Source organism: Blastomyces dermatitidis (genome assembly GCF_000003525.1).
Source record: "Blastomyces dermatitidis ER-3 genomic scaffold supercont1.7, whole genome shotgun sequence".
Classification (NCBI taxonomy): Eukaryota; Fungi; Ascomycota; class Eurotiomycetes; order Onygenales; family Ajellomycetaceae; genus Blastomyces; species Blastomyces dermatitidis.
This window is the reverse complement of record NW_025544780.1, coordinates 2154450-2179928: the sequence shown is the minus strand read 5'-3', so window position 1 is coordinate 2179928 and position 25479 is coordinate 2154450. Positions and strand designations below refer to the sequence as shown.

At 32.7% G+C, this 25479-nt stretch overlaps 3 protein-coding genes across 3 annotated transcripts; 1 reads left to right on the top strand and 2 right to left on the bottom strand.

Moving 5' to 3' along the window:
* Positions 1-371: 371 nt before the first annotated feature.
* BDCG_17400 (uncharacterized protein) lies at positions 372-584 on the bottom strand (the record flags this gene model as incomplete). The annotated part of the gene is made up of 1 exon (XM_045426531.1): positions 372-584. One exon carries the CDS (start codon positions 582-584, stop codon positions 372-374), a length of 213 nt encoding a protein of 70 aa, XP_045281867.1.
* A 3418-nt stretch (positions 585-4002) lies between these two features.
* On the bottom strand, positions 4003-5600 carry BDCG_17399 (uncharacterized protein; the record flags this gene model as incomplete). The annotated part of the gene is made up of 3 exons (XM_045426530.1): positions 4003-4538; positions 4726-4815; positions 5507-5600. 3 exons carry the CDS (start codon positions 5598-5600, stop codon positions 4003-4005), a joined length of 720 nt encoding a protein of 239 aa, XP_045281866.1.
* Positions 5601-14242: 8642 nt separating this feature from the next.
* On the top strand, positions 14243-15022 carry BDCG_17398 (uncharacterized protein; the record flags this gene model as incomplete). Its single annotated transcript, XM_045426529.1, has 2 exons — positions 14243-14380; positions 14600-15022. The coding sequence occupies 2 exons, from the start codon at positions 14243-14245 to the stop codon at positions 15020-15022; spliced, it is 561 nt and encodes a 186-aa protein (XP_045281865.1).
* Positions 15023-25479: the final 10457 nt, after the last annotated feature.

The window sequence follows — 25479 nt, the reverse complement described above, 5'->3', positions numbered from 1 at the left end:
CACAGTGAATACAAGAATCACATTCATTGCTATCTTCTCTTCAAATCATTGTCATCTGACCTCTTCAAGCTCCTGTTTGCGAATTTGAACAGAAGCTAATCTTTTCTCTGTTTCACTGGGGCATTCTCATAGTTATTCTCTGAATCTTTCTCTAATGCAACATGGTTGGCGCGGACAGGCGCTGATCCATTCTTCAAACAAGGAGACACAAAGGTTGATTGACAGTTAGAAGCAATGTGTCCTGGTCAGTTACAGTTGATACACACTCTACATTGATGTCAATCAGTGACTTCTTCAGAAGTGATCTCAGGGACTCAGAAGCCTGTTCAGACAGCAGAGACCCTTGCTTGTGTGTAGACATTTAAGTCTACTCAATCCATGGCATCTGCATCATTGTTATTCCTCAGCGCGGGTGTATGAGTTGCTGAGGTGTAACATCTTCTGCCACTGTTCTGTATATTCTTGAGCTTGGTAAGATGATCATTCATTGTCCGGAGCTGTGTGCAGAAGCCTTTATAAGTTGAGTCTTCATCTGCACTTACAAGGGCCTGTAAGAGTTTGAAAGTCAATGTCTTCTTGAGCATGCTAATCTTCATTCAATTCTCTCAAGACTGATCACCTGCTTCTAGAATCTTGATGTTGAAGTCAGGAATGAATGTTGTAAGAGAAGTGTTCCTCTGTCAGACACTCTGTAACCAATCTAATGCTTTCTGTTGCATGGCAGTGTCTCAGAACAGAATATCAAGATATTTCATGATGTTGTCAGGTGTTCACAATGCTGGTTTGCATGCTTTCATCCATGAATGAAACTTCTGTTTCGCGTGATCCTTCAATCATCCATTGATATACCAACCTTGATTGGTTAATGAACCAATGGAATCTCCATCTACACTCAGTTTCATGAGCATTTCCATCCTTCATGATGAGTAGAGAGTGAGATCAGAAGCATCAAAATATGCAGGAGTATCTAAGCATTCTTTCAGTGCTTTTGTATTCAATTCTGTAGATGTTGGAATTGCATGAGTTCCTTGTTGTGATAATCATTGAATCTCTTCATATTGGCATTGTTGAGTTGCATGCATATCAGCTATTTATTGTTATTGTAGTTTCAACATTGCTCAGAGTCACTGTGGCACTGCATCTATGTTCATGTTCAAGGGTTTCATATTATCATTAGACATGATTATATCAATTGTCAGATATATGATATCTGTGGGATCTGAAGAAGTGTAATCATATTTTTATATGTCTGAGTGTCAGGACTCTCAGGTCTTTCACTGACATTCTCTTGTAAGATCTTATTCTCTTCATAAGATCTTGTTACAGGGCCAGGGCAACTGATAAGCAAGCTTCTATCTGAGGACTATCTGGAGACTCAGTGTCCGCTTAACTGTTCAACTGTTTCTCTATTTCTTATGTGTTGTTACATGTTCAGATATCTCTTGATAAATAATCATTCCTAATAAGGAGATGATGAACATTTTTATAGTGTAAGAGGCCTACACTGAATAGATTGGTATAATATTGATAGGTCTTATATAACAAAGATAAAAATGTTAGAGAAGGAAAGAAAGAGAAAGTGTGAGAATCAGTGATTGAGATGAATATTTATACGCGTATGTGGTGATGTATGTGATGAAGCTTCAGGGCGGAAGAATATACGCGCGTTCATAGCGGCTGAGGATTGGTGATTGGGAATGGCTGAGAATCGGAGTGTATGCTACGCGCGTTCGTAGCGGCCGCGGATCGGTGATCAGGAGTGGCCGAGAATCGGAGCGTATGCTACGCGCGTTCGTAGCGGCCGCGGATCGGCGATCGGGAATGGAAGAATCTGTGGAGTGTAATGGAATAGTCTATATGATTGATCGGGCGCAGCCCGCCACAAGATAGATCTTAAGAACAGATCAGTGAGATCTCTTATAATCATTCTCTAGATAGTTCAGTCAGTTCTTGACTTCAGTGTAATAGAGATCTGTCATTATATAGATAACAGCTTCTTCATCTTTCATATCATACAGTCAGGCTTGTGAGTTAATTTCAAATACAAACTTGTAAAAGCTTTTATAAATTGTGATTCAATAAGTGATCTTAAGTAGTTGCAGCTTAAGAAAGTTTCTTTTTGATTCATGAGTATCTCTGAAGATCATGTCTAGAGACTCAGTTCAAGAGTGTTTGTAAACAGTAAGCATTTCTTATAGAAAAATAGCTTAGTTCTGTGAGAGATGCTCAAGAATGTTCTCTACTAAGATTGATTTATTTGTGAGTTCAGAGAGTTTCTCTGTCACAGATGCAGAGAATGATGTTCTGTGAGTAATTGATAAGTTCTCTGAGACTTCTTTCATGAGAATTATTCATGATTTGAGTGACTGCTTCTAAGTGTCTGTAGTAGAGTTCACAGGGATTGAAGTATGTGAGTTTTTAGTTCTTTCAGTCATAATAAGCAGTTGCTGACTGACTGAGCTTGAAATGTAAGAATAAGTGCTCACAGATGATTATTCAGATGTTTACAGCTTGACATGATATGTACTGTTAACTACTAGAAGTATTCACAGTAGAAAGATAAAATGTAGAGATTAAATGTATAATAGCATTCAAGCTGAGTTATAAATAGTATTCATGAACTTCAGTCTATATAGTTGTGTGTAGTCAAGGACTGCTAGCTCTATTGATTACACAAGAGATTGAAATAGGGATAAAGAATCTGTGAGGAGCGGGATTTCTTACACTATCATAGCTTTCATATTATACATATTATTAATTACAGTAGATACAAGAATTACATTTATTATTATTTTCTCTTTAAATTATTATTATCTGATCTCTTCAAGCTTCTGTTTATGAATTTAAACAGAAGCTAATCTTTTCTCTATTTCATCAGAGCATTCTTATAGTTATTCTCTGAATCTTCTTTCAATGCAATGTGATTGATACGGACAGATATTGATTCATTCTTTAAGTGAGAAGACATGTAGGCTGATCAGCAGTTGAAAGTAATATACTCTGATTGATTACAGTTGATACACACTTTACATTGATATTGATCAACAACTTCTTCAGAAGTGATTTCAGAAACTCAGAAGCCTGTTTAAATGACAGAGACTCTTGCTTATGTGTAGACATTTGAGTCTACTCAATTCATGATATCTATATCATTGCTCTTACTCCTCTTCAGCACAGATGTATGAGTGACTGAGTTATTTCTCAGTGCAGATGTGTAAGTGTAATATCTTCTATCACTGTTCTGTATACTCTTGAGCTTGATAAGACAGTTATTCAATGTTTGAAGCTGTGTGCAGAAATCTTCATAAGTCTGGTCTTTATCTACACTTACAAGAGTCTGTAAGAGTTCAAAAGTTAATATCTTCTTAAGCATGCTAATCTTCATTCAATTCTCTCAAGATTGATTATCTGTTTCTATGTAAGAATAAGTGCTCACAGACAGTTATTCAGGTGTTTGCAGCTTGGCGTGATATGTACTGTTAACTACTAGAAGTATTCATGATAGAAAGATAAAATATAGAGATCAAATATATAATAGCATTCAAGCTGAGTTGTCAATAGTACTCACGAACTCCACTCTATATAGTTGTGTGTAGCCAAGGGCCGCTAACTCTATTGATTATATGAGAGATAGAAATAGAGGTAAAGAATCCGCAAGGAGCGGGATTTCTTACATTCTAGAATCTTGATATTGAAGTCAGAAATGAATGTTGTAAGAGAAGTGTTCTTCTATCAGATACTTTGTAATCAATCTAACACTTTCTATTACATGACAGTATCTCAGAACAAAATGCCAAGATATTTGATAATATTATCAGATATTCACAGTACTGGTTCAAATGCTTTCATTCATAAATAAAACTTCTGTTTCACATAATTCTTTAATTATTCATTGATATATCAATCTTGATTGATTAATGATCTGATGACATCTTCATCTAGACTGACCATGTGACTGTGTCTGAGACCAGAACCAGATTTTTTGATAGTCTCATTATCAATTCAACTGATCTCCAAATCTTTTTGATTCAACCGCTCCACCACGAACTCGCTCGATTTTTCGAATAAGAACCCGCCGATAGATCCATCGAAAAGCCCTCGATCATACGAGCATTTTGACCCCATCGCCGACCGCATACCCCGTGTGGTGGTGGAGTTATCCAGCCAAACGTGAACCAGACGTCGTTCGGAACTCCTGCGTGGGATTATCCCCCATTCTCCCCTACCACACCACAACCCCGGGCCAAATTGCCATACAAATTGTAAGGTGAAGAGACCTAGCCATATGCACCAATCTTCTTGATTTTGGAAGATCCCCGATCTGTAGTTGTGGAGATATCTGAGGAGCGACCTCCGCGAAAACCCTGTCCATCTTTGATGTTCCAAAACACCAACGCCAAGTCCCACCCTCGTACCGCCCTTCCTAATCTGGCCCATCCCCGGCAGAAAAATACAAAAAGATACCTCGGCGATAATATCAAGCACATAACCAACAGCCACTTCTGAAGTGCAACCTCCGCGGTCTGTCTTCAGTGTATCTAGACATCAACACCGAGTCTCACCCTCGTACCACCTCTCTCAATCTGGCCCATCCCCGACAGAAAAGTACAAAAAGATACCTCGGCGATAATATCAAGTACATAACCAACAGCCACTTCTGAAGTGCAACCTCCGCGGTCTGTCTTCAGTGTATCTAGACATCAACGCCGAGTCTCACCCTCGTACCACCCCTCTCAATCTGGCCCATCCGCGACAGAAAAGTACAAAAAGATACCTCAGCAACTGTGCTCGATACATAATCAGCAGACACGACAACTATAAAATCAGTATACCCCAAGGTCTGACTGAGCCTTTGATCCCTGCACAGTGAGATATATTAAATCTAGTTTTAATACCTCAATATTCAATAGACTCTGCAAGGGATTGAGAACAGCAACACTAGGTTTCTATTGAATTTGAGAATTAACTCTATATTGATATAATCATTGACAAAGTCTTCTATTTTGAGATATAAATAACCAGTTCCTCTACATCCCGCTGGCAATATTTACATTATCATATAGAAACAGACTTATATTCTCTATAATATCAAGACTCTGAAGAGGGAAAGTCTTGATAGAGACTATACAGTAGTGTATATCTTAGCAGTTTCTATCTCATTCTTCTGCAGCAGTTAATGCAAAAAAAAAAAAAAGATCTTAGAAATAGTTTTTTACTTCTCTTGAAAAAGTAAGGTGTTTTTCTCTGGGTTTTACACAATATTCTTATAAAGAATTAAAAACAGAGTTGTTTTCTGTCATAATTTCATATTCTTTTAAGTAAGAATTACTTTTTCAGTGACTGAAGAGCTTTCATTAATACTTAATTCTTTTTTACACTCTTTATTAACTGATTTGAGATGCACACTTGTTGTGTGAGAAGAATTGGATAATTTAGAATAAAATTGAATAGTTTTAATCAATTTCTCTGCAAAAAATTGATTTATTTGTGATTTGAAAGAATGTACGACCGTCGGATAATAACGCGGCTGCTTCCGAACTACTAGCGTACGCGGCCGCTTCCGAACTACTAGCGTACGCGTACGAGTGTAAAGGGGCCATAGCAGCCACTAATTAAATTAGTGTACAATATTACAATATATAAGAAGCTGGCATACACCTGTAATCATACACTGACTTAAGCAATCTTTGAATCACATCTGATAGCATGTCTAAAAACTGGTGAGAAGTGCAGACTTCTTCAGAGTGTGATAATTTCATCTACAAAGTAATTTGTAGTTATCATATCAGTGTGATTCTAGAACATCTCAAAAGATAGTGTATGAAGAACAGTGAGTGAAAAAGTATTCAATTAATACTGCTTTGCTTATTGAGAGAAAACTTCATATTCAGATGAATACTATGTATATGAACAGATGAGATGTGAGAAAAGAAATGAGAGCAGTGAATCAGATTCAAAGAAGACTGCTCTTCACTTAAAGAGATAAAAGAAAGAGATGACTATCACTGAAGTTGAATAATGATAACAGAAATCATATAACAATATAGTGATATAATGATATAGTGATAGAATAATATACTGATATAACAACACAGTGATATAATAATAGACATTGTATAATCAATGAGAAATCACTGAAATGAATATCTTCTCTAACTGATATGAATAACACTCTTCTCTGCTATCTGAACTGAAAGATATATAGAACCTCTTAGAGAATTTACTTAAAGTAGTAAGAAAAGCAGCTGAAACTGCTGAACTGAAATCAAAGCTCTGTATATGTACAAGGATTCTAAACAAGATTAAGGTCTTGTGTATGCAGTGACAGGCTGAGACAGAAGTCAAACAACAATTGACATTCACTGTGAATCAGGCATTCACTATGAAGAGCTTCACTGATGCAATCATCATCATCAATAAGAATAGAGAAAACCAGATCTTAGATCTGTAGTAAGAGATTGAATATTTACACAGACAGATAACTACACTGAACCTGAAGATTTCATCACAATCATTCACAATCTCTTCAGAAGTGTACACATCATCAGAGACTGCTGCATAGAATGAGAATCTGAGTATGAGATACATCAAGCTGAGAGATCTGCTGAAGTCACTAAGCTTTAATAGTGACTGAAAAAATGATGCTGCAATCAGCTGGCTAAGTCAGATACAATCATATTATTGAATTGAATGTGAACTCACAGACAGGCAGCTAACAGAATTTTAACAAGTCTTAAGATCTGTCATGTTTCTACATGAAAAAGTGAAGTCATTATAAATGACTTATGAAAAGATGAATCTCACAGATCTGAAGTAATATTCATTCTTATAAACATGAAATAAGTTTTTCAAATGAATCTTGCACAACTTTGAGAAAGTGAACATGTGAGACAAGTATTATGAATACTTCACTGAGTGTAGATAAGTGAGTGATATTACATTGTACTTTACACACTTCAGTTTATACTATCTCACATTGAATAAAGAGCTTTTAATATCTTTCTGTTTACAGATCTTCATTCATGATCTTATATCTGAGTTAAGAGTGAAATGAAAATGCTTAACCTTGTAATCAGACACAGTGAAAGAAGCATATAACATTCTCATTGTATAAGAATAAGTAAGTCAATTATGACAGAAAATACTGCAATTGAGTATGTCTCAGTGAAGAACAGATAATCAGACTTCTATAATATAAGTTATACATCTGAATGTGATGAATCTAGATCTGAATGTTATCACTAAAGTGCTGAATTCTCTGAAAAAGAGATTCTCTGAATGAAAATCTTGATATTATGAGCATTGAGCTTGCTTCAACTGTGAATATCAAAATCATGATATAAAAGATTGCATCCAGTGTGCACAGTCAAGAGAAGTAAGAGAGTTAAAAAACTAGCAGAATCAGTGAGCTCAGAGACACTCACTGATATTCTATGAAAAGTCTTCAAAGTGAAAGAGATGTCTGTATTAGATGACTCTCTGAATTCTGTGAATGTAAAGAGAAAGCAGACTTCTGACTGAGATGTGAGTGAGGAAGTGAACACTCATCTCAATGTCTTGAGACTCAAAATGTTAATGTATAAGAGGCACTTAAGTAAGAATTGAGAGATGGCTATAAAAGTGTTAGTGAATACAGAAGCTTTGACACAATATATTGATAATTATATAATCTGAAGATTGAAAGAGATCTGCTGAGTGAAGAATTCTCAATATATAAGATTATCTGATAACTGATATTTGATATTATCTATAAAAGTAAGAGTTCTCTTGCACTTCAGAGAATGATCTTGCTATATTTGAGTATGAGAGCTGCAGAATGTGGAATACAACCTTATTCTCAGACTTGATTGATTTCAAAGGTTCAATCTGCAGATTCAATGATGTACATGTCATATGCAGTTGACTGATAGAAAGAAAATGATTCATACAATTCTATCAACTGATATGAGAAGAACATTTCATGCCTCTGATATAAAAGAATTAAATCTGCTTACACATCAATAAGTAAAGAGAATGATTCACAAGATCTCATCTGAAAGCATTCTGTATATCATACAGGACTCAGAAGCAGAGAAAACCAAGATAAAAGATATGTGAAAGAATAAGCATATGAAGAAGCTTCTGAAGAAGTATGAGAAGGTCTTCTGAACAGATCTTTCACTGAAATTGTCACTGGAACAAGGATTTGTACATGAGATTGACATGAAGAATGCAAAACCAGTCAATCAGAATGTGTATCTTCTGTTACAAATGCATCTTGAAGAACAGAAGTATCAGATTACAGATCTTCTAGAACATAGTCTTATACAACTCTTATCAAGTGTGTAGAGCTTTCCAGTTCTATTCATGAAAAAGGCAGATAAAGAGTGATGAATGTGTATCAATTATCAAGCACTTAATAAGCTTATAATCAAGAATGAATATTCACTGTCATAGATTCAACAACAGTTGAATACAGTCAGAAATACTTAATATCTATCAAAGATTGATCTTCTCTCAGAATACTGGCAGATCTGTGTAGATAAATTGTCAGTTCTGTGAACTGTGTTTAATATATAATAGAGAAAGTTTGAATTTCTAGCAATGTCATTTAGTCTGATAAATGCATCTGTCATCTTTCAAATGATGATGAATACAATTCTTCATAAACAGAATGAACTCTCATATCTTATATATCTCAATAATATTCTAGTCTTTTCAAACTTATATAATGAACATCTGAAGCATCTCAATGAACTGCTTACAACTCTGACAGAGTATAAGCTCTATATCAAATCAATCAAGTGTGTGTTTGAAATGAAAGAGTTGAAGTTTATAAGACATGTAGTAAATGATGACTGTATACATCTTATCTCAGAGAAATTGAATGTCATAGCAAATTAATCACAGCTGAGAAACATACATTATGTACAATAGTTTCTTGAGTTGATCTCATACTATCACAGATTCATCAAGGATTTCACATGAATATCTGCATCACTCTTAGATCTCTTAAGAGAAATAGATGCAAATCTGTGAAAGAAGAAGTTTTGTTCAATTATCTGAAATACTGCATGTGAAGAGGCTTTTCTTATACTGAGAAAATGTGTAACAACATTCTCAGTGCTTATTCAATCAGATTATAATAAATCTTTCTACATTGAGACAGATGCATCTGAATGAGCTATTGAAGACACTCTTCTACAGATGAGTAAGAACAGCAAGCTGCATCTGATGATGTATAATGATAGAAAACTATCAGATGCTGAGCTCAATTACTCAGTGTATGAAAAGAAATTGCTAGTAATCAAGCACATACTAGCATTGTGAGATAGATATATCAACAACAGATATATAACAACAGTGATCACAGATCATGAAAGCCTTGTCTATCTATAATTAATAATAAAATCTTTCAAACACTTAGCATGTTAGATCTCAGAGTTTCAAGTGTACAATCTTCATATCAAATACTGAAAGGAATTGAACACAGTGATATCTGATACAATCAGTCACAGACTTGATTTCATGAGTGAGAGTTCTGTGAATCAGGCACAAGAGATGTTTGTGTTAAATGCACTGAGAAGATGCAAGAAATCAGAATGAGTAAACACTATAATCTCTCACTTGAAGAATGACAAGATGTTAAATGATAAGCATCTCATAAGAGTAGTAGAAGAGATACTTCTGAACTTCAAGCTGAGAAAATTAAGAAAGAAAAATGATGTTATACTTTACTGTGATCTAGAATATGCAGAAGCTCTCTATCTAGAATCTTCATTTCAATGTGACTTAATGACTCACATGCATAAAGAATTCAGTCACTTAGAAAGCTCTGAACTCATGAGTGTACTCAAATCAAGAGTGTACTGGCTAAGCATGGCTGAGAACATTCAGATATATACTCACAAGTGCCTGAATTGCCAGGTCATGAAAGAATCTAAGAAAGGGTTAGAACATGAGAAAGTGCAACATCAGATGAAGTATATGATACAACTGTTTAAATGATGAAAGATGAATCTCATAGACATATTGTCACAAATGTCAAATGAAAATTGATGAATAATCACTGCTATTGATTACACTACTGACTGGTCAGTTGTAAAAGCAGTTTCAGAGATGACAGAGAAGATGATGATGAAGTTTCTACATGATGAGATCTATATCAACTATGAAATGCCGTGCAAGATTCTAACTGATAATGATGTGAATCTCATAGAAGAAGCAGTGAGGCATTTCATAGACCAGTTACAGACAAGATATTATAGAACAATGTCATATCATCTGTGAATGAACAGAAAGATGAAATGCTTGAATGGAATCTTGAGCAACATGCTGATGAAATATCTAGTGAGCAAGCCTACAAGATTATGAAATGAATATCTCAGACAGATGCTATTAGCCATGCAGATTTGACAGCATGCAGTCTTCAAGTATTCATCATTCTATCTGTTGTATGGATTGCATCCGCGCATTCTGAAGAATGCTTTGAAAAAGATAAAGAAGGAAGCAGTTATGAATGCAGCAGAAACAGCAGTTGCAGATGCAGCAGGAACAGCAGTTACAGATACAGTAGTAGCAGTTGCAGACACAATAGTCACAGACATGGAATCAAGATTGAAAGAGATCAGCCATGCATGTGCAAAAGCTAATAAGTTACTCCTGAACTGAGCAATTCAATCAAAAAGAATATGAGACTCACTTGTTAAGAAATCAAGTCTCAAGATGAGAACATGAGTTCTTGTATGCAATGAGAGTTCTGAGAAGTTTCAATCTAGGTGATTTGAGCTATATAAAATACTCAAATCACATTCTCTGAAAACATATATATTGAAAGAATCAGAGGAACAGATCTTACACAACTTAATCAATGATTCACAACTTATGAAAGTAAAGATGCAAGATCTGAGCAGATTATAATTATCTACAGCACTATCATCAGTGTTGAAAAAGAAAAAGCTTATAATTAAAAAGTCTTATAAAGTAAGAGAAATCATAGATGCTTATGAATCAGATGATCTCACTTATTCCAATCTTTTCATAATTATAAGAAAAGACTGAGAAGAAATGAAGAAATCAGGCAAACACCACACTTTAATAAGTGATGAGACTGTAGCTGATTGTATGATAACATGCTGCAGATAGTGAGTACAACACAGTAAAGAGCAGTCTCAAAGCAGCAGACTTGCACATGACTCAGATCACAGAAGAAAAAGGAATTCAGAGTTGAATTTAACTGTTTACATCAGTTCAATTACAGAGATCACAGAGAATGAACTATCTGAAACATCTGCAGATACATGAAATCAAGTCATCTCAATCTCTGAGAACACTCAGAGATCAGATGAGATTAGTTTCAATGAACTGTTTACTGTAGTGATCTGAGCAGGCAAAGAGAGACAGTATAATGCATGAGACAGAATCACAAAAGATGAAAGCTGCTGAATCTAGTCATCAAACACTGTATTATATAGAGATTATGTAAGAGTAGTGACTAGCAGATAAAGAAAAAGTGTAAGAAAAGAAATAATGAATTGATCATCAACTGTAAGAATCAGTTATAAAAGATAAATATTATCATACACATCTCATTCATTTTCATACATTACATGTTAATCTATTTTCAATGTCACATTATCTGAAAAATGCTAAAAATAAAGAAAATCTCAAAACTTGAGATCTGTAAGAGATTTGAGAGCTGTAAGTCACTCTCATAACAACACTGTGCATGTCTCTGATTTCTCTATCACTCTGTGTACAATATTAATGTCATTTATCACAAGATTGACTGGAATGTCAATATAGAAATGTGTACATGTATATGTAGAGAAATTGAAGAAGAGTGCAAGATCTGCAGAATCAGAAGTTAGAGCAGAGAGAGTGAAGACAGAAGAAATGAAAGAAGAAGGCACAGAACTGAATGAATAACAGAAGTCACTCAGAGCTGAACACTTATAATTCAGTGTACACACAACCTTCTCTGCAGAAGAGAAAGAGAAAGTGACAGAAGAAGCTTAAAAGCAGAAGAAGATAGTCTCAGCAGTGTTATCATCTTCAATCAGAATGATCTCTGACACTGAAGTAACTAAGAATCATTGTTAGTATACAAAAATTGCAAAATCAGAGATGAGAACAGTTACTGAACAAACACCTACTGGTCTTAGAGTTGTACACACAATTACAACACACACAAGACTTCTCAGAAAGAGAGAGAGAGACACAAGAGTATACAGGAAGCAGAACACAGTGTACAAACAGCTCATTCTCACAATGACATCTTAGACAAGGTGTATGAGTCTCACACTTATAGGTGTAAAAGAGTACAACATCTGTGTTCTCATTTCTGAAAACATGAATATTCTTCACCTGCATCATGAAGTCAGATAACAAACACTAGAGAATAGACTGATACAGATCAATCATTTCAAAGATATTTATCAGAGTGAATATACTCACAATATTGAATTTGACAGTTATGAAAAGTTTCTTGATATCTGTGAATGTCATGACTTTGTGCACAGTAAAATCTATAATAATTTTCTCTAAGAACAGAAAAATCAGTATCAGAAAGAAAAGATGAAAAGAAAAAGACTTATAATCTCAACACTGTTGAGTAGAGGGATAATTCTCTGATATAAATGAATAATTCTCTCATTATAAATATTTAAAATGAATGTAATAATCAGTATCTATAATCAAGCTTCAGATAGTTATATCATATACTATCTTCATACAATAAATTATTCTGAGAGTTGATAAGAAGAGTGAGAGTGTATACACTGAAAGAGATGATTCATTAAGTCTACACAACATCTCCTTGAAATGAGAAGAGCTGATAACAAAAGCAGAGATGATAAAACCAGAAGTAGCAGAAGTGAGAGTCGCGGGAACAGGGATAGTGAGAGAGGAACCAGACACAGAGACAGATGTAGAAGATTGAGAGAGAGTGATAGAGAAAGGAACAGAGAGAGCAGAGAGAGATGCAGAAGACTCAGTCACATATGACATGAATAATTCCTTCATTATTGTGTTCTTCAAGTTCTCAATCAATGATTCAACACTGGGTTCACTATCATAGACAGACACAGATCTGTCAATGTGTGAAAATTCTATGTGTATAAAAACAAACATATCAGCATCTGTATTCATGCAAAATTGTGTCAGAAAACATGATCAGAAACTCACTGAGAAGAAAATGATCAGAAGCATATAAGAAGATGAAGAAGATATGTCATCATTTATAATAATACATCATTCTGGCAATCATTAGAAGATAAACAAGTCCTGATCACATTTCACAATGTGTTACACTTACTGCTAATAAACTGCTCAGTATGAGCACTATGATGACACTTGTTGTGAAAATGAGAGGCCATTGTCAGAAATGCATACAATGTGATAAGTGAACAGATAGAAAGAGTTGAACAGAAGAAAGAATAGAAATCTTGAATGATTGTGACATTCAATGATGATGAAATGAAGAAGATGATTGAAGAATGAGAAAAGTTAGTGAATGAGTGATGTAATATAGTGAAAGTTTCTTTGTGAGAGTGTACACAGAATGCTAGCTGAATCAGAGATAGGTCACATGATTATGAAATGCTAGTAGCGAGCTAATCCGCATGAAGCTAGAGTGTATGACATGGTCATGTGAGTGTGACTGAATCTGATGAGGGAGAATGTGATTCAGAAGAACATATAACTGTTGAATAATAATGTAGCTGCTTCTGAACTACTAGTATACACAGCTGCTTCCGAACTACTAGTGTATGTGTACGAGTGTAAAGGGGCCATAGCGGCCGCTAATTAAATTAGCGTACAATATTACAATATATAAGAAGCCGGCGTACGCCTGTAATCGTACGCTGGCTTAAGCAACCTTTGAATCACATATTTTTTATCAGTTTTTCTCTCAAAAACTGTCATATCATCTGACTTACTATCAATTGATATCATACTTTTCCTCACTGTATCTCAAGAAAGAGATTGTAAAGATTTTATTGATTTATCTTAAAAATCAATTTTAGTTTATTAGATTCTCTTCAAAAATCTAACCTAGTTACTGAACTAGTGTGAAAAAAATCAGGTGTTTTATACACAAAAGTCTGCTATCCTTCTTTTGAAATAGTCTGACCAACTTTTCAATTGAAAACAGACTTAGAAATCTCTTAATTGAAACAGTCTGACCAACTTTTCAATTCAAAAGAGTTTAATAAATATCTCAATTGAATTAGTCTGATCAACTTTTCATTGAGTAAGAACAATGAGTTCAAAAGTACACTCAGTTGATGTGGAAAAAGATGCTTTCTCAAATACTATTCCTGAGATTGAAATTCTGAAGAGAAGAAAGAAAGAAGAAATAGAGAAACAACAAGTTCTTGAAATACAGGAACTTGAAAAAGTAAGTAAAATTCTTGGAAAGCAGTGTCTGAGTGAGATAAATGAAGAAGTTCTGTTAATTCTTCATGCTCAGGCTAGACAACTACAGGAAGTGATCAAGTTCAAACTTGGAATTTCAAACACAGTTCAAAAAACTTTGAAAATTTCTAATACAATCACTGACTCTTCAGTTTGCTCTGCTTTCTTTTCTACTTCTTCTTCTTCTTCTTCTTTAAATCAGAAGAAAATATATGCTCAAGCAGCTGAATCTGCTGTCTCTAAACCTGCTGTCTCTAAATCTGCTATCTCAAAACCTGCTCAAAATTCTGAGAAAACTGAGAAGAATACTGCTCATACTTCTAGTGATAGAAGAGTGGAGAAAAAAATGCAAAAAGAGAAAAATCTTCAAATCTTCAGAGATAGAAGACTTATTCTCAAAGTCTCAAATCAGGACATATTGCAGAGAAATAAGCTAAGCTCAAACCTCATTTTCAGAATTAGAAATGAAATCAATCAGCAGTTCTTTTCTCAGTTAATAACTGATATTGAAGTTCAAAAATCAGTTATAGCTTCAATTGAGTCATTCTTCTTTGAAAACTTCATTATTCTGACTACAATGCCTGAATTCAGTGCTGAATTCCTTATTCAGAATGAGAATCTCTGAAAATCAGCAGTAGAATCTTTGTTAAACACAATAATTCTTTCTGAGAGAGATGAAAAGTGAGACAAATTCATTCTTCATAATATTTCAGTTGAAATTTTTGACTGTGAAGAAGGAATGCTACTTCTCAAAAATGAATTAGAAGAATACAACTCTATTCAACTGAGAAAGGAGCCTGTATGACTAAATTCAATTGAGTTCAGACAAAGTAGAAGAAATGCCTCTGTTCTAGTATATACAAAGACAATGAAACAGTCAAAGATCTCTGAAGTAAGAGTAGCAGATTTGAAAATGAGAGTTCATGAATACAAAGACTCAAGAATGAATCTCAAAGCTCAAACACAGTGTTCAAACTGTCAAAGATATGAACACTTTGCAATCTCCTGTTTCAGAGACTCAAAATGTGCATTCTGTGCCAGAGATCACAAAACTAGTGAGCATAAATGTGAAACATGCTCAAAAAGAGATGAAATATGTCAACATACTCTGCTTAAATGCTCTAATTGAAAAGAAAAACATGCATCTAGCTCAAAAGAATGTATGTTTGCTTCAAGAACTCAAAAGAACTGAAGAAAAGATGAAGCTCAGAGTAAACCTAGAACTGAAGAGAATAGTCAAGCCAGTAAACTCACAACTGCAAGCTTAAAAAGAAGAAACTCTCAATTATCTAAGTCTTCAAACTCCAATTCTTCAGTGAAATGTAAACAGAATTTGAATTCTCAAACTTCTGTTAAGATTAGAGAATTGAGAAATGACTCTGATGATAAACTAGATATAATGCAAGCAGTTGAAATTCCTACTTTTCAGAACAGTTATAATCTACTATCTGATGATAGTGATTAGATTCTACTCTACTCTCTTTTAGTATGAATATACAATAAAAACAACAAAAAAAGTTTAAAAACTCTTCAAAAATCACATTTATTCAAAATAATGTGAATAGAAACTCAAATTGCATTTATTCTTATCTTCAAATTGCATTTGAATAAAAAGTTGATTTTATACTGCTTCAGGAGCCGAATTTTGATGCTGAGTAAAAATATGTCATTTCTCACTCAAGCTACTACTGCTTTTTACCTCAAAAGTCTGAGATAAAGTCAAGAGTAGTAATCTATGGAAGAAAGAGATCAAGATATCAATTTAATCTAAGATTTGATATCATGTCTGACCCTGATATTCTGGTGAGTGACATTATAGATAAAGAAAATGAGTTTGATACTATACAGCTCATAAATATCTATAATGAAAAGTCATTGAAGAAATATAACAATATCTGGACAATTGATAGAGGATTTCTGAACATAACTTCATCAAGAAACTCTATAATTGTAGAAGACTTCAATGCACATCATCTCTGATAAAATTCAGAATGTAAGAGAGCAGTATGAGCTGATAATCTGATTGAATGAATCTTTGAGCATTCAATAGATTTGATTAATAAGTCTGATCAATAAACATTCTTTAGAAAAGGCATGAAACAGAAGTCTATTATAGATCTAACCTTCATGTCACAAAATCTAATGAAAAGAAGACTTGTAAACTGGTTTATTGATTCAAATGAGACATCAGGATCAGATCATGAGATTATTCAATTTGATATTGAACTGAGTGAAAAATAAATGAGTGAAAATCCTCTTCTCTCTAATTAGTATAACTTTGAAAAAGCTGATTGAAAAGCAGTTGAAGAAAGCATAAAACTATTAAAATCTGAGAGACAGAATGAGCTATATTGGAATTCTGATCAAGATATCTCAAATGAAATGCTTGAGAATAGAGTGAAGCTTATTACATCTATTATTCTAACAAGTGTTAGAGATAATATTTCAAAGAGAAAATCTTCTGAGTATTCAAAACCTTGATGAAATGAGAATATCTCATTCAAGAGAAAAGAATTAGCTACTGCTAGAAGAGATTGAAAGAATAATGTAATATCTGATGAAGAGTTCAAAGCTGTCAGAAATGAATATTTTTCAGATATTAAAAGAGCTAAAACAGACTGCTGGAATAAATTTCTTGAAGAAGCACAAGGAAAGGAAGTTTTTAAAGCTTTTAACTATACTAAAACAAGAAGTGTAGCAAAACTTCCAGCCTTAGAATATGAGTTTCAGAATAAATCATATACAGCAAACTCTTTTGAGGAAAAATGTCAAGCTTTCATGAGAATTCTCTTTCAGAACTCATCAGATTCAGATTCAGATTCAGATTCAGATTCAGAGAAGGAGAATATATCACTTCTCAACTACATTGATGAAAATGACTGAGAATGACCTGATCTTACACAAGATGAATTAGAGTCAGCTATCTTCTCAAGTTCTGTTAAAACTGCTGCAGGTCCTGATTCAATTAATCACTTCATTATTCAGAATACATATTCCTACTTAAAGAATGAATATTTTGAGCTCTTTTTCAATCTCTTGAAAAATGAATATCATTCTGAATGATGGAGAGAAGCCACTGAAGTGATTCTTGCAAAACCTAATAGAAAAACTTCAATTTCTAAGTCATATAGAGTAATATCTCTATTGAACTGTCTAGAAAAGGTTTTAGAAAAGATAATAGCTACTTGACTATCTTTTATAAGCTCTATAGATGATTCTCTTTTATTCAGTGAATAAATGAGAGATAGAAAACAGTGTTCTGCAATTGACACTGTTCTCTCAGTTGTTCATGATATTCAAATAGCAAAGTATGAGGGTCTGGTCTCAACTGCAGTTTTTATTGATATAAAAGAAGCATTTGATCATGTTTCAAAGTCAAAGTTAGTTCAGACATTGAAGATATTAAAACTGTCACTTTCTCTAATAAAATGAGTTAACTGTTTTATGTCTAGAAGAAGTATACAACTCTTCTTTGATAGAATGAAATAAGACAAGACTGAGATAAAAATAGAAGTATCACAGAGATCTTCAATCTCACTCATTTTATTTGCAATATACACTGCATATCTATTTAAAAATAGAAATATGAGAATAGTGCAATCTCTGAGTTATGTGGATGATATTGGTCTAGTCTACAGCTCAAAAACTATCAAAGAGAATTTGAAAGTAATTGAAGAAGCTGCAAAGGAAATCTTTGTTAGAGCAGATATCAATCAAATTCAATTTGATATGAATAAAACTGAGTTAATTGATTTCTTTTCTAGATTCAATGAGAAAGAACTATCTCTAACTCTTTTAAATAGAGAGATAAAACCCAGTGTAAATGTCAAATGATTAGAAGTATGATTAAACTCCAAGTTGAATTTTAAATATCACATTCAACAAAGAACTGTCAAGGCAGAAAGACTATTGAATAACATAATCAGACTATCAAACACAGAGAGAGGTCTATTCTTCCAGACTATGAGACAGTTATATATAGCCTGTATTACATCAGTAGCTGATTATGAAGTTCAAGTTTGATGGAATAATCAAGGGAATTTCACTGAACTCTTTCAAAGTCTGTAAAACAGAGCCTTGAGAAGAATTCTGAAAGCATTCAAATCATCTTCTATTAAAGCAATGGAAATTGAAGCTTCAATTCCTTCTCATGCTATTAGATTTGAAAAGGCCTGTATGAACTATGCTCTGAGAGTTGTAAAGATGAGCTCAAATCATATAATCAGAGAAAGAGTCTCTTCTTCATTTTCATCAATTAACTCTGGAAATGAACTGGATTGGAATAGATTTCTTGATTGAAATGAAAATAATTCTTCAAAGAAAATGCCTTCTCAACTGTACAGACTATGCTCTCTGATTAAAAATCAATTTTCTTCTTTAAATGTTGAAAAAGTTGATCATGAGAAGTTATCTCTCTGAAGAGAAAAGCTTGAATCTCTTATAGATGTACAAATAAGTGAACTATCAAAAGAGAAAGAATATGAACAGCATTCAAAGAGAATTTCTACAATTAATATAAAAGACTCTATTCTGATTTATTCAGATGACTCAAAAAATGAGAACTTGAATAGATTAGATGCAGGCATTGCTTATACTGAAGATAATATTAATTTTATCTCAGATTTCTGAAATATAGACTCTGAATGTGAAGTCTTTGATGCTGAACTATTTGCAATAGTGAAAGCTTTCAAACTCATTGAAATAAAATCTCATAGAAGAGGAAATTATTTGAAAGAGGCATGAATATTCTCTGATAGTCAAGCTGCTTTAAAAAGACTTAGAAATAGTCAGATTTATAATGATCAAATGAATTTTGAACTGATCTTAAACTCTGTTTTGAAAATTCAAAAGAGAAGAACATCAAAGCTGATTATTCATCTGCACTGAGTTCCTGCTCATATGAATATTCATGGCAATGAATTGGCTGATTCAGCTGCAAAAAAGGGTGCAGAATTAAGCAGATCTATTCAAAAAATTGTGTCCTGATCTTTTATAAAGAGAAAAATAAAAGAATCTTGTTTACACAAGTGAAATGAAAGCTGGCAGAAACAAAAGAAGAGTATACATTATTCAAGATTTGAAATAAAGCCCAAGTGAAAATCTTGTTCAATTAAATGTAAAAAGAAAATATTCTCATCTATAATATAGCTGAAACTAGAACATGGCTATTTCAAATCTTATATAAAAAGATTTGATGATAGATTTGACTCAATAGAATGCTCATTCTGTAATACAAATGAAAAATCCTGAGTATATTGTAATGCACTGTGCATTATACAATAGTCTCAGAGCCAGATTGAAAGAGAAGTATGATCTAAATCAATTAAATATTAGATTCTTATTCTCAACTGAGACAGAAATTAAATACTTAATAGACTTTCTATCAGAAACTCAAGCAGCTACAAGAAAATGGCTAAATTCAGAATTATCTGAATATGAAGAGAAGGAAATCAATCAGATATAGTCTGTTAAAACAGCTATATACTATCTTTTAATAATTTGTTTTGTTACAGTCTTTCTTTATTTTATCTTTTTCTTTCAATTTCTTTCTGTCTATCTATTTAATGTGTCTATCTTTAAGACTGTGTTCTCTTTTCCTTTGTCATGATATTGTTAAATGGTTTCAAAGTATGAGATGATGTTAAAACACTGCAATTTGTAAACAGTTTTTGTATTCTGAGCTGGAATTTTCTGATTTTGCATATCTGAAATTGATGAATGTATAATAGTTAACTTTACAGACATAGAAAAAACCCTGAGAACTAAAGTTCTCAGGTAGATGTCATAGTCTCTGACTGCATACATCTATAATTGAAGAATAATAATAATAATAATAATAATCAACTGATCTCATTACACAGTTTTAACATTAAATAGTAGTCTCATACTGTCTCAGTGAGACTTACTATCTACTCTTATCACATTTTTCAAATAAGATCATGATTTTCACTTCTCAATTTAAATTATTTTTATTGCTTTAAATGACTTTAAATCTCATTTGAGTGTTTTCAAAAAGTGTTACTTTTTAAAAAATTAAAAATAGTCTAAAAAAAAACCTTAAAATGTCTAAAAATAGTAACTTTATGCCAAGAATGAGACTAAATAAAACTAAATGAAATTACTTTCTCATTTTTTTCAAGTCATGATTTCATTTTAAGATCTGATATATAGTCACTTTACATGTTTTTTTGATAGCCAGTCCCAGCGGGATTCACGCCAAGAAATGTATGAAATCACATCAAATGAAATCAAACATGAAATTCATGATCTCAGCGGCCAGTCTAGACTCATTCCTGGTAGAAAAGTACAAAAAGATATCTTGACAACTGTATTCAATACATAATCAGCAGATACAACAACTATAAAATCAGTATACTTCAAGGTCTGACTGAGCCTTTGATTCCTGAACAGTGAGATATATTAAATCTAGTTTTAATATCTTAATATTCAATAGATTCTGCAAGAGATTGAGAATAGCAACACTAGATTTCTATTGAATTTGAGAATTAACTCTATATTAATATAATCATTGACAAAGTCTTCTATTTTGAGATATAAATAACCAGTTCCTCTACATCCCGCTGGCAATATTTATATTATTATATAGAAACAGACTTATATTCTCTATAATATCAAGACTCTGAACAGAGAAAGACTTGATAGAGAGTATATAGTAGTCTATATTTTAGCAGTTTCTATCTCATTCTTCTGCAGCAGTTAATGTAAAAAAAAAAAATCTTAGAAATAGTTTTTTACTTCTCTTGAAAAAGTAAGGTGTTTTTCTCTGAGTTTTATACAATATTTGTATAAAGAATTAAAAACAGAGCTGTTTTCTGTCATAATTTCATATTCTTTTAAGTAAGAATTACTTTTTCAGTGACTGAAGAGCTTTCATTAATACTTAATTCTTTTTTACACTCTCTATTAACTGATTTGAGTTGCACACTTGTTGTGTGAGAAGAATTAAATGATTTAGAATAAAATTGAATAGTTTTAATCAATTTCTCTGTAAAAAATTGATTTATTTTTTGTCAGTTTTTCTCTCAAAAACTGTCATATTATCTGATTTATTATCAATTGATATTATACTTTTTTTATCACTGTATTCTAAGAAAGAGATTGTAAAGATTTTATTAATTTATCTCAAAAATCAATTCTAGTTTATTAGATTCTCTTCAAAAATCTAATCTAGTTACTGAACTAGTGTGAAAAAAATCAGATGTTTTATACACAAAAGTCTTTTCTTCTTTTGAAACAGTCTGACCAACTTGCTCTGATGACTGAATGATTAATGCGGCCACTCAGTAGCGCCTTGGCATGGGAAACCAAGACGTGTGGGTTCAAAACCCGCAGAGAATACATTAAATTCGGAACTCAAGCACCTCAGATTTCTAATAAATACAGAGATGTACAAATCACTTCAATAAAATCACTTTATGTTCCTAGGCTGGGAAGTTATTATCGCATGTATCTAATTGTCACTTCTTTGTATTTCCTATGTTCTTGTTATCTTGGCATGATCTCAACACCTGTATTTCCTCCTGTATAATCAACACTTGACCTGTATTTAACATCACACAAGGACTCATCATAAGCTTCACTTGCATATGAGTATAATGAAAGACTAATAATAATAATAATAAGTCTGACTAACTTATCAATTGAAAACAGACTTAGAAACCTCTTCATTGAAACAGTTTGATCAACTTTTCAAAAGAGTTCAATACATATCTCAATTGAAACAGTCTGATCAACTTGTCATTGAGTGAGAATAATGAGTTTAAAAATACACTCACTTAATGTGGAAAAAGATGCTTTCTCTAATACTATTTCTGAGATTGAAATTCTGAAGAGAAGAAAGAAAGAAGAAATAGAGAAACAACAAGTTCTTGAAAAACAGAAACTTGAAAAAGTAAGCAAGATTCTTATTATTATTATTATTATTATTATTATTATTCTTTAATTATAGATGTATACAGTCAGAGACTATGACATCTATCTGAGAACTTTTAGTTCTCAGAGTTTTTCCTATATCTGTAAAGTTAACTATTATACATTCATCAATTTCAGATATGTAAAATGAGAAAATTTCAGCTCAGAATATAAATAGACTGACTGTGTAACTGTGTCTGAGACCAGGACCAGATTTTTTGATAGTCTCATTATCAATTCGACCGATCTCATTACACGGTTTTAACATTAGATAGTAGTCTCATACTGTCTCAGTGAAACTTACTGTCTACTCTTATTATTATTATTATTATTCTTCAATTATAGATGTATGCAGTCAGAGACTATGACATCTATCTGACAAATTTTAGTTCTCAGGGTTTTTCCTATATCTGTAAAGTTAACTATTATACATTCATCAATTTCAGATATACAAAATCAGAAAATTCCAGCCCAGAATACAAAAACTGTTTACAAATTGCAGTGTTTTAACATCTTCTGATACTTTGAAATCATTTAAGAATATCATGACAAAGGAAAAGAGAAATAGAACACAGTCTTAAAGATAGACACATTAAATAGATAGATAGAAAGAAATTGAAAGAAAAAGATAAAGTAAAGAGAGAATGTAACAAAACAAATTATTAAAAGATAGTATATAGCTGTTTTAACAGATTATATCTGATTGATTTCCTCCTCTTCATATTCAGATAATTCTCAATTTAGTCATTTTCTTGTAGCTGCTTGAGTTTCTGATAGAAAGTCTATTAAGTATTTAATTCCTGTCTCAGTTGAAAATAGAAATCTCATATTTAATTGATTTAGATCATACTTCTCTTTCAATCTGGCTCTGAGACTATTGTATAACACACAGTGTATTATAATATACTCAGGATTCTCATTTGCATTGCAGAATGAGCATTCTATTGAGTCAAATCTATTATTAAATCTTTGTATATAAGATTTGAAATAGCCATGTTCTAGTTTCAGCTGTATTATAGATGAGAATATTTTCTTTTTACATTTAATTGAATAATATTTTCACTTGAGTTTTGTTTCAAATCTTGAATAATGTATACTCTTCTTTTATTTCTACCAGCTTTCATTCTACTTGTCTAAACAAGATTCTTTTATTTTTCTCTTTATAAAAGATCAGGATATAATTTTTTGAATAGATCTGCTTAATTCTGCACTCTTTTTTGCAGCTGAATCAGTCAATTCATTGTCATGAATATTCATATGAGCAGGAACTCAGTGCAGATGAATTATCAGCTTTGATATTCTTCTCTTTTGAATTTTCAAAACAGAGTTTAAGATCAGTTCAAGATTCATTTCATCATTATGAATCTGACTATTTCTAAGTCTTTTTAAAGTAGCTTGACTATCAGAGAATATTCATGTCTCTTTTAAACTATTTTCTCTTTTATGAGATTTTATTTCTATGAGTTTCAAAGCTTTCACTATTGTAAATAGTTCAGTATCAAAGACTTCAGATTCACAGTCTAGATTTCAGAAATCTGAGATAAAATTGATATTATCTTCAGTATAAGCAATGCCTGTATCTAATCTATTCAGGTTCTCATTTTTTGAGTTATCTGAATAAATCATAGTAGAGTCTTTTATATTGATTATAGAAATTCTCTTCAAATGCTGTTCATATTCTTTCTCTTTTAATAGTTCACTTATTTGTAAGTTTATAAGAGATTCAAGCTTTTCTCTTCAGAGAGATAACTTCTCATGATTCACTTTTTCAATATTTAAAGTGTGGTTCGGAAGAATGTATGACTGTCGGATAATAATGCGGCCGCTTCTGAACTACTAGCGTACGAATGTAAAGAGGGGCCATAGCAGCCACTAATTAATTTAGTGTATGAGATTCAATATATAAGAAGCCGGTGTACATCTGTAATTGTACACTGACTTAAGCAATCTTTGAATCACATCTGATAGCATGTCTAAAAACTGGTGAGAAGTACAGGCTTCTTCAGAGTGTGATAATTCCATCTACAAAGTGATTTATAGTTATCATGCCAGTGTGGTTCTAGAATGTCTCAAAAGATAGTATATGAAGAGCATTGAGTGAAAAAGCATTCAATTGATGCTGCTTTGCTTGTTGGGGAAAAACTCCATACTCAGGTGAATGCCATGTATGTGAACAGATGAGGTGTGAGAAAGGAGATGAGAGCAGTGAATGAGATTCAAAGAAGTCTGCTCTCTACTCAAAAGAAGAATAAAAAGAAGAAAGTGGCCATCACTGAAGTTGTATGATGATAACAGAAATCATACAATGATATAACAATACAGTAATATAGCAATATAATAATTCAGTAATATAATGATATAATGATACAGTGATAATGATAGACATTGTATGATCAATAACAAAACCACTGAAATGAATACCTTCTCTAGTTAATACAAACAACACTCTTCTCTGCTACCTGAATCAGAAGATATGCAGAACCTCTCAGAGAGTTTACTCAAAGCAGTAAGAAAAGTGACTGAGACTGCTGAACTGAAATTGAAGCTCTGTACATGTATGAGAATTTTAAACAAGATTGAGGCCTTGTGTACACAGTGGCAGACTGAGATGAAAGTCAAACGACAATTGACATTCACTGTGAATCAAGTATTCACTATGAAGAGCTTCACTGATGCAATCATCATCATTAATAAGAATAGAGAAAACCAGATCTTAGGTCTGCAGCAGGAGATTGAATGTTTACACAGACAGATAACTACACTGAATCTGAAGATCTTATCATGATTATTCACAATCTCTTCAGAAGTGTACACATCATCAGAGACTGCTACACAGAATGAGAATCTGAGCATGAAATATATCAAGTCAGAAGATCTGCTGAAGTCATCAATTATTATTATTATTATTATTCTTCAATCATAGATGTATGCAGTCAGAGACTATGACATCTACCTGAGAACTTTTAGTTCTCAGGGTTTTTCCTATATCTGTAAAGTTAACTATTATACATTCATCAATTTCAGATATGTAAAATCAGAAAATTCCAGCTCAGAATACAAAAACTGTTTACATCTGAAGTTATCAAGCTTCAATAGTGACTGAAAAAATGATGCTATAATCAGCTGGCTAAGTCAGATGCAATTATATTA